This window comes from Dama dama, chromosome 27 (assembly GCF_033118175.1).
Source record: "Dama dama isolate Ldn47 chromosome 27, ASM3311817v1, whole genome shotgun sequence".
NCBI classification, from domain to species: domain Eukaryota; kingdom Metazoa; phylum Chordata; class Mammalia; order Artiodactyla; family Cervidae; genus Dama; species Dama dama.
This window is the reverse complement of record NC_083707.1, coordinates 60,576,381-60,589,559: the sequence shown is the minus strand read 5'-3', so window position 1 is coordinate 60,589,559 and position 13,179 is coordinate 60,576,381. Positions and strand designations below refer to the sequence as shown.

Sequence of the window (13,179 nt, the reverse complement as noted above, 5' to 3'; positions counted from 1 at the left end):
TTGTATACAAATTATATATTTGTATATATATTTTTTATTGTATATATACATTATATATTTGTATATAATTTGTATACAAATAAGCAAAAGCAGTGAAGTTTGTGACTTTCAAGCACCACTTGGTTGCCTGCAGCACAATGAAGTATTCAGAAAAATTAATTTGATAGGCGATGCTTACTGGATACATTATTGCTTGTAGATTCTGAGTTGCTGCATATAAAACATTAAGGCAAATTATATTTTCTGAACCCATTTTGACACACACACAGTGTTTGGAAGAGAGAAAAGAGATGGGTGCTATTTTGGGATCTGTCCTTTCAAAGAATAGCAGCTAAGTGACGAGAAAGCAAGCAGAACCAATTTTAGAATGAAAGGATGGGTAGGTAGGAGGGAAAAGATGACACAGGTTTGAAAGGATGAATAAGACACAGTCTTTGCTCTTAATTAGCTTGCATTCCAGTGGTGGGGGTGGGCCCAATATTCCAAAATAGTAGTGACCATCCTTTCTAAATTCAAACTGGGGACACAGGGCCTGAAAAGAAGGGGTGCCTTTTATGGGGACAATTGGACCGAATGTTTGAAATGTTAGTGGATTTAAGACATGTGGTTGCCACACTTAGGATGGAAGAGCGAGGAAGGAAAGGTGCTTAGGAGCCCACGTGGAGCCTACTTAGCTTTGGGGAGAAAAGGCCCAGGGACCACGCTCTCCTTAAGCCCCAGCCTCTGGACCGGCTGCTCTCTGCTGGGAACTGAGTTAAGGGCTGCGGTGGAAGCGCCCCGGGCCCGCCACACGCCCCCCCCACCCCCGATTGGTCACAGGCATCTCCGCACAGGTCTGGGCGTGGGTAAAGAGACTTCACTCTTTGGGCTCAAACAGACATGGGCCATGAGGCTGTTTTGGTGCTGAGGTGCCATCAAAAGCACTGGCTATACCCCCTTTCTTTTAACTTCAGAAACACAAATTTAAAACAATTCTTTAATGCAATATTCTCTATCTATTAAATGAAAAGGAGAAGAGGCAGAAGAAAGGCAGCAGGGAGCAGGGGTTGGACAGCAACAAGAAGGAAAAAAAAGAAAGAAAAAACTCCATTAAGCCCAAAGAGAAATGGGTAATTTATAAATTGCTAGTGCTACTAAGGGGGCATTCGGTGGCTCAGTGGTAAAGAACCCACCTGCCAAGGCAGGAAATGAGGATTCCATCCCTGGGTTGGGAAGATCCCCTGGAGAAGGGAATGGCAACCCACTGCAGTATTAGTGCCTGGGGAATCCCATGGACCGAGGAGCCTGGAGGCTACAGTCCAGGGGGTCACAGAGTCCGACAGTCTTTGGTTATTTAGTTAAAGTAAGAGTCTTTGGTTTATTACAACATTTCAATAATAACTTTAGAGGTGACTTAAGCCCGTTCAGTAGTCACTCTCGCGTGTGTTTTGAGAGGCCTCCTCTCGCACAGAAGGACAGGTTCACACGTCACTCCCCAGCTCAGCGGACCAGAGTATGTCACTTGTGAACGTCGTTGTCGCGAGAGGGAGGCGGGAACTGCTGAACTGCTGTGACGCCTATGACAGTCCTGTTACCACATACGAGTGTCTAGTGCTTCCCGATGACTGCAGTCTTAAAAAGAGCCACAATTCCTCCTTCTCGTTCAGATGCCTCAGGTCCCTCCCGTCCCGTTCGCCTACGTCACGCCTTCTCTGCCAAGACGCCCCAGGAGCCGCACCTCTGGCGTCCGCGGTCTCTGTCTCGGGGACTCCTGGTGCGGAGACCAGAAAGTGCGGCCCTGAGGCTCCCCAAGGCCGGATGCCGGGGCCACTGGTCTCCCTGACGCTCCCTCAGCTCAGCGAAAGGCTGACATGCGGGCCCGGGAGGAGCCTGCCCGGAGGACCAGCCGGGCAGGGGCTCCACGGAGGGGCTCACGGGCTGGCCCCTGACCCCCACTGCCGGCTAAGCCTCAGACCCTGAGGGCCGCCTCCCTGCAGCCCAGCCTGGGACCCCTGCTCCAACCCCGCTGGGACACCAGCAGGTGACAATGGTCCAGGAGATGCCTGACTCCAGGGGGACCCGAGGGCAGGGTGCCTGTGGATGTGCCAGCCCCGACCTGGGTCCCCTCCCACCGTCCTGTCCCCTCATCCCTCCCAGTCCTGAGTGGGCGGCCATGCCCTCTTCCAGGGGATCTTCCCAACCCAGGGATCTAACCGGGGTCTCCCTGCCAGCTGAGCTCCCAGGGAAGCCCTCCTCTCTCCAGGGGGACAGGACTGAGAGCAGGGGCTCAGACAGTCCTCTCTGTAGCCAGGACCCTCTGAAGAAAGTGCCAGAAACCCCCGTGGAACCGCTCAGCGTCTGTCAGCTGTGTGAGTGGATGGCAAGGCTTCCTCCCAGCCTCTTCAGAATCACTAGCGGCTGGCACTCAGGGCTCCAGGAGCCACCCGAGGGCAGGGTTTCCTAGCTCACCGTCCACGGGGGACACGGCTGACCTGGGCTGTGGCTCTGCCCTGCGGTCAGAGGCTTCTCCCAGCGGCCCTGGTTGCCTGGGAAACCTGGGCTCGAAGGTGCAGCCCCGCAGCCGTGGGCAGGGCCTGGCAGGGGCCTCCTCCCAGCGGTTGAGGTGCGGGCTGGCGGGCCCTCCTGCACGGCTGGCCCTCCATACGTGCAGTAATCCAGACGCCTGTCTCCAGACTGCTGCCGTGGCCCTTGAACCCCGGGGACGGAGCTGGGCCAGATCTCCCCAGGCAGCCCTGGCCTCTGTGCGCCTCCAGGGTGACTGGCTGCTGATGGCCACGGGGAAACATCCAGCCCAGGGGCCGAGCGGAGAGGGGAGGCAGCTTCAGCCCCAGAGCGCCCAGCCATCTGACCGGGCCGGAGAGAGCTGCAAAGTCACTCCCCCACGTCTGGAGGCTCAGAGTGTGGATAGGCGCCCGCAGCGCACGCAGGCTTTCTGCTTCTCCCCTTCACTGGCTGGGGCAGCCTAGCCTCAGAGGGCCCCCACCACAGCCTCAAGGATGGCCTTGGCCCCCAAAGGCCCCCTTCTCCCGGTGCCAAGGCTGGGGTCGCCCCGCGATGCCGGTCAGCTCAAAGGGTGGTGAAGTCCCAGGTCTGGAGAAAGAGCAGGCTGCTCACGGAAGGCGTGGCCTCCTGAGACCCGCCCACTGTACCCCGGCCCTCCAGGCGATGCTGGCGGGGCAGGCCTCGGGGAGGCCTGGGTTCTGAGGGCGGCCCCCAGCGAACAGGAGGGCGCCCCCAGAGCTGTGCCCTCACAGGGCTCCCTCCTCCCGCCCTGAGGACACAGCGGGGGGCCTCTATCCCGGGCCGGGCCTTCACCAGGAGCCGGCCAGCCTGGACGTCCAGCCTCCAGAATGGGGAGAAATAAATTTCTGCTGTTTACCAGCCACCCGGTCCCTGGAGTTTTATTATAAATGGACCAAGACAAAGCCCACCCGGGCAATCAGCCCCTCCCAGCACCAGCAGCCCACGCCCATCTGCTCGTCTCCCCTTTCTCCTCCAGGACACCCTCCCCCAGGTCTCCCGGACCCGCCTGCGGATGGCCAGTGCCCTGCTCGTTCCCTGGTTCAGGGGGCTCCTGGTTCTGTCCAGATGGAGCATGCTGCTGCGGCCCGATGAGATCCGTCCCGGGGAATTTGGAGAAAACACGAAACACAGACAAAGGCACACCCCCAACCCCCACCCCAAGCCCCCCTCCAGCCCCCATGGCGGCACCCCGGGGCGACCGTGGGCACCAGCCACAGCCCATCCGCTCTCATCCCCGCTTTTCCGAATGATGTCTCCCAAGATCAAAGACACTGCCAGCTGTCAAAATAAGGTTCCTGTTTCCACATACAGGACGACGAAGGCCGAAAAGAGATGACGCGGACATGAAAAAACGGAGGGGAGGAAGCGGGGAGCCACTGGGCTGCCTCCCTCCAAACCCATCCTTTCTACGGAAGCAGGAACTGAAATGACCTCCGAGCCGTTAGAATAGCAACTAACAAGCACAGCCTTGCAGCCGCAAAGGCTGGCATCAAAGGAAGCTAGAGAAAGGGATGAAAGAGTTTGATCTCTGGAGAAACCCAGGGAGGATGTGAAGTGCTGGGGACAAGGGGAGGCCAGGCCTGGGCGTGGGTCATTCGTTCCTGAGCCAATATGTGTTATGAGCACGGCAGAGGCAGAGGGAGCTTCTCCCCGAGATGACAAGGAAGCCGGGACCAGCCAGCAGACCTGGACAGGCGTGGGGTGACCTCTTAACACCTACCAGGCGCCCCTGCTTCCCGAGAAGCACCCCTCGTGGACACATCCCCTGGCTAACATCATAAGTGCTGCTCCCATCCAACTAAAGGCCCAGATAGGGCTAGAACCCAGGACGTTAAGTTCTTATTCCTGCCCTGCTACTCTGAATGAATCACTTGAATGGTCTCTGCCTCAGTTTGCCCATTTACAGGATGCAGAATCCTAAGAGTGCGGTGTGGAGGTGGCGTGAGGATCGGATGAGATCGTGGTTAGGGAAGCAGGGCGTAGGCTCCAGGGGCCCTCGGGAGGGAGGGGGTGGCACCACAGACGGAATTGGCACCCCCTGGCAGCTTGCCCTCGGGACTGAGTTATTTAAGTGACGTGGTGTCTCCCAGAACATAATGACGGTGTGGGCCGGCCCACAACCTCTGTCCAGCTGACGGTCTTGCAGCGGGGTCAGAGTCAGAGCCAGAGCCAGGAGGAAAAGCACTTCGACTGCCAGGTCTTATGACACCCCCCCCCCCCCACTCCCCGAGCCACTAAAAGGGGAGGGCAGGCCAGGGTCCTGGGGAGCCATGAAGGCCTCGGATAGTGGTCTCTGGGGCCCGACTGGGCTCCCAAGGGGGTGGTGATCCAGAGACCTGGAGGAGCAAAACCAATCTTCTGTGAGCTGAGAGGTGCCAGGGCGGGCACGGAGGGGACTGCGGGCAGCCTGGGAACACGTGAATTCTTTCCCAATGTCCGTGGCATCGATTCCCAACATAATCCCAGGGACAGACAGTGGGACCAGACGCTGCATGCTTTCCGTACCTTTAGACCATGAAACGTTTGCAGCTTGTTTGACGACCCTGGATATGCTCCAGTGTCTCCTGGTCTACAGTCTATGGGAACTTGAATAGAATGTGTATCCTGCTGTTGTGTGAGAATTGTATAAATCTTCATTATGCTGAACTGGCTCACAGTGCTTTTCAAGGTCTACTATATCTTACTTTTCTGTCTATTCATTCTATTAATGTTTGAGAGTTTTATATTAAAACTCCAGGTAAAAAATCTTAATTTATATACTTAAAATAACCATTGCAATATATACTAGAACTATATATAACCTTGTTCTGTATTTTCCAAGTCTCCTGTAAATGTGTTATCATACTTTCATCATCTAAAATATGAAAGAGATTAAAAATATCCCCAACCTTCTATTGTGTCCAACCCTTTGTGATCCCATGAACTGCAGCCCACCAGGCTTCTCCGTCCATGGGATTCTCCAGACAAGAACACTGGAGTGGGTTGCCATGCCCTCCTCCAGGGCATCTTTCTGACTCAGGGATGGAAGCCGGGTCTCCTGCATTCCAGGAGGATTCTTTACCATCTGAGTCACTAGGGAAGCCCTTAAAAAAAGGGGTGTGTGTGTTAGTCACTCAGTCGTGTGTAAACCCCTGGACTGTAGCCCACCAGGCTCCTCCATCCATGGAATTCTCCAGGCAAACATACTGGAGTGGGTTGCCATTTCCTTCTCCAGGGACTCTTCCGGATCCAGGAATCAAACCCGGGTCTCCTGCATTATAGGTGGATTCTTTCCCATCTGAGTCACCAGGGAAGCCCAATAAAATAAAAGGGGTACATCTCATTCAAACATCGCAAGGAGTCTTGGCCCCTCAGTTAATCCTGAGACCCCTGAAACAAGCTGGGAAGCCAGGGAGCTCTCCCTGCGACGTGTGAGGTGGTGCAACCCTCTGGCAGACGGACGCCCCGGAGTCACTGAGAGCGCCTGGTCCCGCAGGCCAGTGAAGCGAGGCCGCACGGGCCCTGCCAGCGCGCACGGGAGGCCAGCACCAGCCTCGGATGGCGTCTGCAGGCCCAGCACCGTCCGGGGACGAGTCAGGACGGCAGTGCTGGCCCGCCTCGCTGGGTGTGTGGGAGCCGAGGGGAGGAGGGGCTGCCCTCGCAATCACCCCACTTCTGCGCCGCCGTCAGGCGGAGCTGTATCGGCTGCAGTTGCGCGGACTATTTACTCCGCGGTTACGGAGTGGAAGACGACATCGATCTCGAAGGGATCTCCACACAAGCAGGGCCGAAAGGACTCTGGTGAGCAGGTGGCTCCTGAGACGGCCCTGCCCGCCTGCTTCTGTGGCAGTGATGAGACGGGGCTTTCAAGGAGGAGTGTCGTGACGTGTCACCAACGAGAAGGGAGGCACTGAAACCGCGTTAGAAGGCGCGTCGCGGGGCCCCAGCGCCCGCCTTTCTTGGGAGAAGCTGGGCCTCCTTCCCCGTTGTGTCACAGGAGACGCGCGCCCCGCCTCGGGGACAGAGGCGGCCTGGCCCCGGGCAGACCCGGCAAACTCACACAAGCGCAGTTGAGCTGAGAGGCGGTTGGCGCTGTGGGGGGAGCGAGGGGGCGCCTCCTGTCGTTGCAGACGTGCCCGCAGCCCAGGCAGCTGGTGGAGGGGAGCTGACGCCAGCAGGGCGGGCGGGAGAGACCCTCGGGGAGCAGGCCCTTTGGCCGTCCCGAAGACCACCCCCGCGAGGAGCCAGGCCACCATGCCCATTCCTCACGGGCAGCCTTAAAATAAACCCTTTTTAAAATTAAATATATATATTTAATAACTTAAGACTCTTGCTATGAAAGAAAGCGTAATGAGAGCACACCGCAGGAACCCTCTTGGACCAGGAAACGATCCGTCCTACGTGGGAGCTGGGCATCTGGTGACATAGCAGCTGCCTAGAAATCAGGCTTTGATCTTATCTTCCGAACACTAGCCCAGGTTTCTCAGCACCTTCAGCTCAAGGACATCTTAACACCTAATGGTTAAGATACCTGCTTCACTCTACTCATTAGAAAAGACCCCGATGCTGGGAAAGATTGAAGGCAAAAGGAGAAGAGGGTGGCAGAGGATGAGAGGACTAGATGGCATCACTGACTCAGTGGACAGGGAGATGTGAGGGACAGCGCGGTTCACGGGGTTGCAAAGATCGGCACGACTGGGGACCAGAACAACAAATTCTCGCTATCATTAATAAGATTTAAGGGCGGCTTTTGCTGTGTTCACTGTATGGACGGCTTTCACATTTCCTCAGGTGGAAAGGGGGGGGTGGATAGGAGGAGAGGGGGAGAAGGAAAATGGAGCTCCCTTTCCAGAGAGAGAGTCGTGCGTGACACACGGGCTGGGTCTCTGCAGCATCAAATAAAAGAGAAAGCCGGGGGCGCCCCGCAGCCCCTGGAAAGGGTGAGCCAGTCGTGCGGTCATGTCCAACTCTGTGCACTCATATGGAAGACCACATGGACTGTAGCCCGCCAGGCTCCTCTGTCCCTGGGATTCTCCAGGCGAGAATACTGGAGTGGGTTGCATGCCCTCCTCCAGGAGATCTTCCTGACCCAGGGATGGAACCCGCGTCTCTTATGTCTCCTGGTCGGCAGGCGGGCTCTTGACCACTGCACCCGGGACGCCCAGTGGGAACCTGTTACCTCCACTTCAGCTCTGTATGTTGGGTGTTGGAGCGGGAGGCAGACCTCAGTGGTCACAAGAGCGTCAGACTGGAGCCTAGTCTTGAGGGAGAAGAACATGTGAGCGGAGATCCTGGATGTGAGCTGTCTCTGGAGAGAAGGGGATGAGACTGTGTGGAGGGGAGGAAGACTGAGACGTCAGTGACTGAAGGAGGCTCTGGGCCGGAGATCAGGCTGTCTGTTTCCTGTCGGTCTCGCAGGAAGGGGGCGTCTCTCAGCCCCCTCAGCAGTGGGCGGGGCTGTCACAAGGTGAGGCTGCCTGGTCAGAGGAAGACCCCCTGGTGTGCTCCTCCCTTTGATCCTGTCCCTTGGAGACCCCGGAAACCACCCGTTCAGGAAGTCAGGGCCGCAGGACGCAGGCAGCCGTGACCCCTGGGTGACTGAGACTCAAAGAGTCCCCAGGAGACACGGTTCCTCCGTAACTCCCGCCTGCCTCGGACCACCCGGGACCTGCAGTAAGTGAGCACCTTCTTTTTGCACTAGGTCACTTTAAGGGTTCTGTGTTAGAACATTAGCTTCCCCTGACTAAGTGCTCAATAATTACGGTGACTGAATGTTCTCAATTTCAGAGTCCAACTTTCTAACGACCACAATCTCTTAAATGGCTTTCTGTATGCATTTCCCTATTTTTTCATAAAATAAAATTCTTTTAAGACATATGTGCCCAGAACTCAACACCACCAACAAAGAAGCTTATAAAAAAACGGGCATAGGACTTGACTAGATGTCTCTCCAAAGAAGATAACACAAATGGTCAACAAGCACATGAAAAGATGCTTTTGACATCAATTTTCATTAGGAAAATACAAATGAAACACAATGAGATACCGTTTCACACCCATTAGGATGGCTATAGTCACAGAAATCAGAAAACATCAAGTGTTGGCAGGGATGAAGAGAAGTTGGAACGCCTGGGCACTGCTTCTGAGAATGTAAAATGATGCAGATGCTGTGAAAATGGCAAGGCAGTCCTCGAAAAATTAAACACTAAATTGCCATATGATCCAGCAATTCCACTTCTAGTTAAATACCCAAAAGAACTGAGAGCAGGATCTCAAAGATATATCCAATACACCTGTTCACAGCAACATTATTTACAATAGCCAAAGCCTGGAAGCAACTCAAGTATCCATCAACGAAGGAACGGATAAACAGATAAACGAAATGTGGTTTAACATACAACGGAATATTATCAAGCCAGTACAAGGAAGGAAATTCTGACACATGCTATAACATGAATGAACCTTGAAGACATTATGCTAAGTGAAATAAGCCAGTTGCTAGGACAAATACTGCACTACACAGCCCACTCACATAAGGGTCCCAGAGAAATCAAATACATGGAGACATAAAGTAGAATCATGATTGCCAGGGGCTGCAGGGAGAGGGGATGGGGGACTTGTTTAATGGCTGGTTTCAGTTTTGCTGAAATGAGTTCTGGAGGTGGTTGCACAACGTGAAGATGCTGTGGTTAAGATGGTAAATTTCCTCTTCTGTGTATTTTATCGCCATTAAATTTTTTTTAAAGTATTATGTGCTCATGTTTAAAACATGACAAAATATGAAGGAAGTTTTAAGAACATAGTCCTCGACTGCTCCAGTGGAGTGTACCGCTGTAGAGAGAGTCTTTTTATGTTGCCAAAATGGAGCTGTTTTATAAAACATTGATTCAACACTGCAAAGCAAGAGCCCAGTCTTGGTGAGAAAGCGATCCTCTTACAGAAGGGGAGAATTAGCCCACTTTTTGCTTCCAGGCAGGAAGCAGGAACAACTCCAATATTTCTTTCTAAATCTTCACATTTGAATTCAGTGAATATTGTCTTTGTAACCAGAAGTACAGAGGCCTCATGAGTGGGACTTGGATGACTAAAATTAGTTTTGGATTCAGGGCTATATAAATTGATACCTGGGGCGTTTCTTCCTTTCATTCACAAACGTATTCATTTATTGAATAAATATTTGATTGTCTACATATGCTAGACACTGGGCTAGGGGTTCAGGAGACAGCGGTGAACGGGAGAGGACACTTACCTTCTAGGCGGGAGCAAACAGGAAACAAGGAAACAAACTGCAAATCATGACGGACTCTGAAGGAAAGGGAAGGAAAGCACAATGCTACGGAAAGGAGCAGGAAAGGGGGTGACACCCGAGCTGACCGGAGGGTGCAGTGAGCTCCCACAGAGAGTGGTGGAGACACCAAGGAACCTTAGGTCATTCACTGCTGTGGCTCAGTCAGGTCCAACTCTGCGCAACCCCACAGACTGTAGCCCACCAGGCTCCTCCGTCCATGGGGTTATTCCGCCAAGAATGCTGGAGTGGTTGCCATGCCCTCCTGCAGGGGATCTTCCTGACCCAGGGATGGAACCCACGCCTCCTGCTTGGCAGGTGGAATCTTTGCCACTGAGCCCCCCAAGGGAAGTCCTAGGTCATTTACAGGACCTGACAAAAGGAATCTGCGATGATGGCGGTCAGAGCAGCACTTACCCCGGGTTTGGGTGAGGACTTCAGCAGGCTCCGCAGGCTTCTCCTGCGTCTTGGCCTGGGTGAGTACATATGCAGAAAAATGTGCAAAAACTCCTCCAGTGGCACACTTTAAGGTTTGTGCCATTACTATATGAATGTTATACCTTAAAAACAAAATTAGATACCCTTCCCCCCACGAAGGGAAACTAAAGGAGGTGGCGTTCCAGGTGGAGGGACTCACGAGCAGGCCTGCAGTGGGTGCCCTGGAGGCGGACGGTCAGAGCCCGCCTCCAGCCTCCCCCGTGGGAGGGCCTGGGGGGCCGGGGGTGAGCCTGACCCCAGTCAGGTCAGAGCTTGACCCCAAGTCAGCTCAACTGCTCTCGGCTGGAGAGACTGGAGACTGGGGCTCCGGGACCAGGGATTTCTAACTGTTCACACTTTAAAAACACATATTGTTTTTGAACACACTGATGTTTTCCAGGTATCAGTTTTAAAAGTAAATGAGGCCATTTGCTTTTGCCTTCAAAGTGTTGCTTCCTGCCTTTCCTATCCGCTTGTTCTGTGGAGGTTAATGGCCTGCAATACGGTCTTCCTTGTCTCCAGGGGAACGCAGCACGAGGGTGTAAAGCCCCGAAACAACGCCTCATCAGGGCCGCTCCTAGAGGCCTCTCAGGACGCACGCACCGCTCTGGGGTTCAGGGAGACGCACCGGCCGCCTGGGGACAGCGCCTCACCGCGGCCGCCCACGGCGCTCCGGGGACGGCGCCTCACCGCGGCCGCCCACGGCGCTCCGGGGACGGCGCCTCACCGCGGCCGCCCACGGCGCTCCGCTCCGGGGACGGCGCCTCACCGCGGCCGCCCACGGCGCTCCGGGGACGGCGCCTCACCGCGGCCGCCCACGGCGCTCCGGGGACGGCGCCTCACCGCGGCCGCCCACGGCGCTCCGGGGACGGCGCCTCACCGCGGCCGCCCACGGCGCTCCGCTCCGGGGACGGCGCCTCACCGCGGCCGCCCACGGCGCTCCGCTCCGGGGACGGCGCCTCACCGCGGCCGCCCACGGCGCTCCGCTCCGGGGACGGCGCCTCACCGCGGCCGCCCACGGCGCTCCGGGGACGGCGCCTCACCGCGGCCGCCCACGGCGCTCCGGGGACGGCGCCTCACCGCGGCCGCCCACGGCGCTCCGGGGACGGCGCCTCACCGCGGCCGCTCACGGCGCTCCGGGGACGGCGCCTCACCGCGGCCGCCCACGGCGCTCCGCTCCGGGGACGGCGCCTCACCGCGGCCGCCCACGGCGCTCCGGGGACGGCGCCTCACCGCGGCCGCCCACGGCGCTCCGGGGACGGCGCCTCACCGCGGCCGCTCACGGCGCTCCGGGGACGGCGCCTCACCGCGGCCGCCCACGGCGCTCCGCTCCGGGGACGGCGCCTCACCGCGGCCGCCCACGGCGCTCCGCTCCGGGGACGGCGCCTCACCGCGGCCGCCCACGGCGCTCCGGGGACGGCGCCTCACCGCGGCCGCCCACGGCGCTCCGGGGACGGCGCCTCACCGCGGCCGCCCACGGCGCTCCGCTCCGGGGACGGCGCCTCACCGCGGCCGCCCACGGCGCTCCGCTCCGGGGACGGCGCCTCACCGCGGCCGCCCACGGCGCTCCGGGGACGGCGCCTCACCGCGGCCGCCCACGGCGCTCCGGGGACGGCGCCTCACCGCGGCCGCCCACGGCGCTCCGGGGACGGCGCCTCACCGCGGCCGCCCACGGCGCTCCGCTCCGGGGACGGCGCCTCACCGCGGCCGCCCACGGCGCTCCGCTCCGGGGACGGCGCCTCACCGCGGCCGCCCACGGCGCTCCGCTCCGGGGACGGCGCCTCACCGCGGCCGCCCACGGCGCTCCGCTCCGGGGACGGCGCCTCACCGCGGCCGCCCACGGCGCTCCGGGGACGGCGCCTCACCGCGGCCGCCCACGGCGCTCCGGGGACGGCGCCTCACCGCGGCCGCTCACGGCGCTCCGGGGACGGCGCCTCACCGCGGCCGCCCACGGCGCTCCGCTCCGGGGACGGCGCCTCACCGCGGCCGCCCACGGCGCTCCGCTCCGGGGACGGCGCCTCACCGCGGCCGCCCACGGCGCTCCGGGGACGGCGCCTCACCGCGGCCGCCCACGGCGCTCCGGGGACGGCGCCTCACCGCGGCCGCTCACGGCGCTCCGGGGACGGCGCCTCACCGCGGCCGCCCACGGCGCTCCGCTCCGGGGACGGCGCCTCACCGCGGCCGCTCACGGCGCTCCGGGGACGGCGCCTCACCGCGGCCGCCCACGGCGCTCCGCTCCGGGGACGGCGCCTCACCGCGGCCGCCCACGGCGCTCCGCTCCGGGGACGGCGCCTCACCGCGGCCGCCCACGGCGCTCCGGGGACGGCGCCTCACCGCGGCCGCCCACGGCGCTCCGGGGACGGCGCCTCACCGCGGCCGCTCACGGCGCTCCGGGGACGGCGCCTCACCGCGGCCGCCCACGGCGCTCCGCTCCGGGGACAGCGCCTCACCGCGGCCGCTCACGGCGCTCCGGGGACGGCGCCTCACCGCGGCCGCCCACGGCGCTCCGCTCCGGGGACGGCGCCTCACCGCGGCCGCCCACGGCGCTCCGGGGACGGCGCCTCACCGCGGCCGCTCACGGCGCTCTCCCCGGGAGCGTTGCGCACAGACGCTGCTTGGTTTCCAGGTCCTCCGAGGTGCAAGTCTCTCCCTGCTCCATTCAGGACGAACCGAAGGCTGAGACGCTAAACCGGAGGCAGTGGGTCGGGAGTGCCGTCGGTTGGAGCAGAGGCGGACAACGGGGGCCTCAGGGAGTCTTCTGACCCTGCGGCCCGACGGCTGCAGCTGTGGGGCAGGGACCCTGGGAGGGACCGGGGGGACCCCGGGAGGGACGGGGGCTCGTTCTGGACCGAGCCAGGGGCCCCTTTCGCACCGGCGTCCAGGCGGCACCCAAGGATGCTCCGACGGGCGGGGGG

General features: G+C 59.3%; 1 protein-coding gene across 1 annotated transcript; it reads left to right on the top strand.

Annotated features, from left to right (window-relative positions):
* Window positions 1–10,181: 10,181 nt before the first annotated feature.
* LOC133047633 (collagen alpha-1(I) chain-like) lies at window positions 10,182–12,952 on the top strand. The gene is made up of 3 exons (XM_061130924.1): window positions 10,182–10,263; window positions 10,385–10,509; window positions 10,883–12,952. The coding sequence occupies exons 1-3, from the start codon at window positions 10,182–10,184 to the stop codon at window positions 12,950–12,952; spliced, it is 2,277 nt and encodes a 758-aa protein (XP_060986907.1).
* The last annotated feature ends 227 nt before the right edge of the window (window positions 12,953–13,179 follow it).